The sequence below is a fragment of the Asparagus officinalis genome, chromosome 4 (genome assembly GCF_001876935.1).
Source record: "Asparagus officinalis chromosome 4, Aspof.V1, whole genome shotgun sequence".
NCBI lineage: Eukaryota > Viridiplantae > Streptophyta > Magnoliopsida > Asparagales > Asparagaceae > Asparagus > Asparagus officinalis.
In genome coordinates, this window is record NC_033797.1 from 96,472,329 (window position 1) to 96,477,650 (window position 5,322).

Consider the following 5,322-nt stretch of genomic DNA (forward strand, 5'->3'; position numbering starts at 1 on the left):
TTGTACCAGGAAAAGAAGTAGCGGAACAAACTCATGCTAAGGAACTTCGCTACAACAAAGCACTTAGGAGAGAAGCGCCGGAGAGTTTGAATGATTCTTTTCGGTTTGATATGCTGGCTCAGTTAGCCAATATCCCAGAAAGGATTACCTTGTTTGAGCTTCTACGTTTATCTCGATCAACGAGAGAAGCTCTTCATGAAGCATTGGCAGATAATGAGGCTTTCCTCACTCACTTTCTGCCAAATCTAGCCGGAGCAACGCTGGAAGAAGCTTGTCCTCAATGTTGTCAAGTTTTTCAAAGAAGAATGATGTGCATCACCTTTTCTCAAGAAGACATGCACGTGAGAACCCAAAACATGATAGACCGTTGTACTTCATAGGGTACATCAGCTCTATTCGGGTAGACAGAATTCAGGTTGATCCTGGTTCTACTTTGAGCATCATACCACTGAGGCTCATTCATCACCTTGGAGTTCCTCTGCATCGTTTATCAACAACGAGAACCACCATATATGGCTTTAATGCCTCTAATACTCGTCCCCTTGGCAAAATAAAACTCAAATGCCAGATGGGTGACTTGAGGATGGACGTTACTTGCTATATTATCGATGCAGAGACATCTTATAATTTGTTATTGGGTCGACCATGGATCCATAACAATCTGATTATTCCATCAACTCTACACCAATGCATGAAATATGTAGGTGAGAGTGGTGAAGTCAAAACAGTGGTCGCAGAGAAGTAACCATTCAAAGGGGTGGAGAATTATTTCACTGATTCTGTCCATTACCTTGATGGTGAGCCATTTGAAGTACCATTGATTGAAGAACCAGATAGCGGTAATGAAGCCGATATCGAGTCTGAGCACGAACATGGTTATGTTTTTAATAACATAAAACCCGTCGTAATCGGTCTTAAAAATCTGGATATAAATGAACTTGTCTATGAGGACAGCCGAGTTATTTTTAATAATAATGATAATTTAGCTTACTTATCGTATGATAAATTGAATCCTAACATGCCAGATACAAGCTCCAGTGTGGTGAGGGATCCACTATCCAAGTTATATGCTGAATCAAATTTATACATGCTAATTCAGTCGTCGTTTGTGATAAATCGACAACAAATCGAATCTTTGCAAGCAGTCTTCATAGTACCGGCTAAGGTTAACGGCCAAAAATACATCATCTCTGGAAAGAAGAGTGACGGCCCGGTGCAAACTCTTTTAGAGGAATCCTAGAAAGAGGAAAGAGATCCACATTTCTCGTACTTCACTCCAACAACCCGAAAGCTTATGAAGAATATGGGATATGATTTCATCCATAAAGAAGGCCTAAATTTCGGCAGAGGGATTCAGACACCAATACGATCTGCTCATGTCCCAGAAGGAAGGTCGAAGGATTATTATCACAAAACTCGTAGTGGGTTGGGTTATGAATCTCTACCATTTATGCTGCATTTTGGAACCAAAGGAGAGTCAGATGACGATTCTTTCACCTCATCTTCTGAATCTAACAGTTGGGAATCCGACACTAGTACAGGAGCTGTGTTCAAGGTACTCATGGCTAATATGACTTCAGCATCTCCCGTAGAAAATCAAGAAGATGACCAATTACTTTTGTTTGATGATCCGCTAAGCCAATAGCTGGGTATACAATGGGAACATCGTTTTGAACAATGTGAACCCCCTACTGACGACAAGGTGATTCAAGTGAACATAGGAGACGAGATTAATCCAAAACCCATATTCATAAGCGATAGCCTATCACCAGAAGAGAAAGAAGACCTTATTACTCTAATACGAGAGTATATTGATGTCTTCACCTGGAACTACGAGGATATGCCTGGGCTTGATCCCCACATGGCTATGCATCGATTAAACATCAAACCAGACGTCAAGCCTGTTAAATAACAACAAAGGCGATTTCGGCCCTAAATCATAGAGGTGATTGAAGCTGAAGTTAAAAAGATCATCGAGTTAGGATTTATCTGTGAAGAGCAACATCCAAATTGGGTGGCCAATATTGTCCCTGTTCTGAAAAAGAATGGGAAGATTCGAGTGTGCATCGACTTCCGAGATTTAAATTCGGCTTGTCCTAAAGATGATTTTCCTTTACCTATCATGGACGTTATTATTGACAATACGTGCGGGTTTGAAAGGATGTCTTTTATGGATGGATTCTCAGGGTACAACCAAATCAAAATGTATCCTGATGATGAAAAGCACACATCCTTTCGAACACCTTCAGGGATATATTGTTATACAGTAATACCCTTTGGATTGAAGAATGTTGGTGCTACCTATCAACGTGCTATAACCTCTATCTTTCAAAAATATCTATGGAAGACTGTAGAATGTTACGTTGATGACTTGGTTGTTAAAAGTCGTGACAAGGGAAGCCATTTGTACGACTTGAAAACAATGTTTGATCTTATGTGAGCACACCAGTTGAAGATGAATCCAACTAAATAATTCTTAGGAATGGCTAGTGGTAAATTTCTCGGATTCGTGGTCACAGCTAATGGAATTCGTTTAGACCCAGACAAAGTCAAAGCCATCCAAGAGCTACCACCTCGTAGGAATCTTAAGGAGCTTCGAGGCTTACAAGGACGGTTGGCATATATTCGCAGGTTCATTTCTAACCTGTCAGGGAAATGCCAGCCATTCTCAAAACTAATGAAGAAAGGAGTGTCCTTCATGTGGGATGAGGCTTGCCAGAAAGCGTTCGAGGAGATTAAATAATATCTCTCCAATCCACCGATCTTAGTTGCACCGAAGTCAGGTAAACCTTTCTTGATATACATCCTAGCTACAGATCATGCATTGGTAGGACTCTTAGCACAAGATGATGAAAACGGCCATGAACAAGCTGTCTACTATCTCAGTAGGACTCTATCAGGTGCTGAACCTTGTTATCATCTTATTGAGAAGGAATGTCTAGCGCTGGTCTTCACAGTTCAGAAGATGTGACATTATTTGGTTGGGCAAACTATACATGTCATTTCCCAGATCAATCATATTCGGGTATTCATGACACAGCCCAGTGCATTGAACTGACGGCTCGCTAGATGGGCTTTGTTGCTTTCTCAATATGACATTCATTTCAAACCTCAAAAAATAGTGAAGGGGCAGGCTATTTGTGACCTTATGGCCAATCACCCACTGAAAGAAAAGGTCAAATTGTACCAAGACATACCAGATGAGACGTATGAAGCAAATGTCATCTCTAGAGAGCAAGTATGACAATTATACTTCGATGGTGCAGCAAGGACAAGTTCTACCGGTCAGGTTATAGCTAGAGCAGGGGTCGTCTTTATCTCTCCCCAAAATCACATACTCCCATGCGCCGTTTCTTTAACAGAGTCGTGTTCTAATAATGTGGCTAAATACAATGCTTTGCTGGTTGGCCTAGATATAGCTAAACAGCTGGGGGTGAAACATTTAGAAGCGTATGGCAATTCTCAACTCATTGTTAATCAAATGAAGTGAGAATATGAAATTAGGAATGAAGACCTCATTCCTTACCATACTGCAGCAATCGCATTGGCCGATTCCTTTGAGGGCTTCTACATCGACCATATACCTCGTCTCAAGAATACCTATACTGATGCATTGGCATCATTTGCGGCTACCTTAGCTCTACCTGAGAGAACTACCCAGCAAGTCACAGTGACAAGCAGACAATTATTCAAGTCAAAATATACATTGCAGGTCAACACAATTGAAGGTGAGCCCGCAACGCTCGAACCTAAGGATTAGCGATTTCCGATCATTGATTATGTCTTATACGGCTTGTTACCTAAAGATATCAAGGAAAGAGAATCTATCCGTAGATGAGCACCTAGATTCTACTATGATTCTCAATCCCAGACTTTGTATCGAAAGTCGTACGATGAACTTTTGCTTTGTTGTTTGTCAAATAGAGAAGCAAAAGAAGCTCTTAAAGAAGCTCATGATGGTATTTGTGGAGCTCATCAGCCTGGTCCTAAATTGTGGGACCGACTATGCAGATTGGGTTATTACTGGCCTAACATGGTACAAGACGCTGTCACTTATGCTAAACGATTCCATGCCTACCAGATACATGCCAATTACATGCATCGACCGCCTGAGCATCTTCATCCGTCAACCACTTTATGGCCTTTTGAAACATGGGGAATGGACATTGTTGGCTCAGTAAGATCACCCTCTTCCAAAGGACATCACTTCATTTTAGCAATAACTGGTTACTTTTCTAAATGGGCAGAAGCAATCCCATTGAGAGAAGTCAAGACGAGTGATGTTGTTAAATTCTTAAAACATCACATCGTATACAGGTATGACATTCCGAGGTGTATCATTCATGATAATGGATCCTAATTCATTAGCCAAGCCTTCACCCGATTCTGTGATAAATTCAGGATTAAGAATTTGGCTTTAACGGCTTATAATCCTGCTGCTAATGGGCAAGCAGAAGCATTTAACAAAACCATCGTTAGAATTCTCACTAAGGTAATTTTGATGAATAAAAGAGATTGGAACGAGAAATTGGGTCAAAGTTTGTGGGCTTATCGCACAACGGTTCGCACGCCGACAGGAGCGATACCATATTCCTTGGTATATGGATATGAAGCCGTATGACCATTGGAAATCCAAATTCCATCTCGACGAATAGCACTCGCAATTGGTATGATGACGGAAGAGAGTCATCGTCGACATCTTGAAGAGTTGGAAGCGCTTGATGAAAAGCGACTATTGGCTCAGCAACACATCGAGCTTTATTAAGCTCAAATTTCCAAAGCATTCGATAAGAAGGTTAGATACTGCACGTTCAAAGAAGGTGACTTGGTTCTTACCGTTCTGTGTCCAATGGTTTTGAACTCCAAGAAGAAAGGGAAGTTTGAGCCAAAATGGAAAGGACTATTTGTAGTAGAAACCATCTACTCAAATGGAGCTTATCACCTTATTACTCAAAATGATGACAAACTTATGATGCCTATCAATGGTAAATTTCTGAAGAAATATTACCCATAAGCTTCACCGTCAGGTATGCCTTACAATAGGAGAAGAAGCAGATAAAGGTAATGGTTTCCTTACTTCGTCTTCTCCAAATTTTCCTAGCTAATCCTCTTCAATAGGATAGGGGGACTACTATTATGTTAATTCTACCTCTGATAGCTGATGGTTTTTGTTCAAAACGGTATCTTTCCAATAGTAACCTACTATAGGATGTGTTACTTCATTATGTGATTTTCCTAACGTCGTCGTTTTCCCCCAAATGATGTTCGTTTTTCTAACTTAGGCCTACCAAGTAATATGCCTTCGTTTCAATCATCATCGTC

The 5,322-nt window shown here is 40.7% G+C and overlaps 1 protein-coding gene across 1 annotated transcript; it reads left to right on the forward strand.

Annotated features, from left to right (window-relative positions):
- LOC109839069 lies at positions 2,483–5,014 on the forward strand. Its single transcript, XM_020407499.1, has 4 exons — positions 2,483–2,724; positions 3,925–4,317; positions 4,402–4,492; positions 4,796–5,014. The coding sequence occupies exons 1-4, from the start codon at positions 2,483–2,485 to the stop codon at positions 5,012–5,014; spliced, it is 945 nt and encodes a 314-aa protein (XP_020263088.1).

Coding starts and splice junctions, on each gene's coding strand:
- LOC109839069 (XM_020407499.1), top strand. CDS start 2,483: ATGGCTAGTGGTAAATTTCTCGGATTCGTGGTCACAGCTAATGGAATT. Junction 2,725..3,924: donor GATGAGGCTTGCCAGAAAGC/GTTCGAGGAGAT, acceptor TTTGTCAAATAG/AGAAGCAAAAGAAGCTCTTA. Junction 4,493..4,795: donor TCGTTAGAATTCTCACTAAG/GTAATTTTGATG, acceptor TTCGATAAGAAG/GTTAGATACTGCACGTTCAA.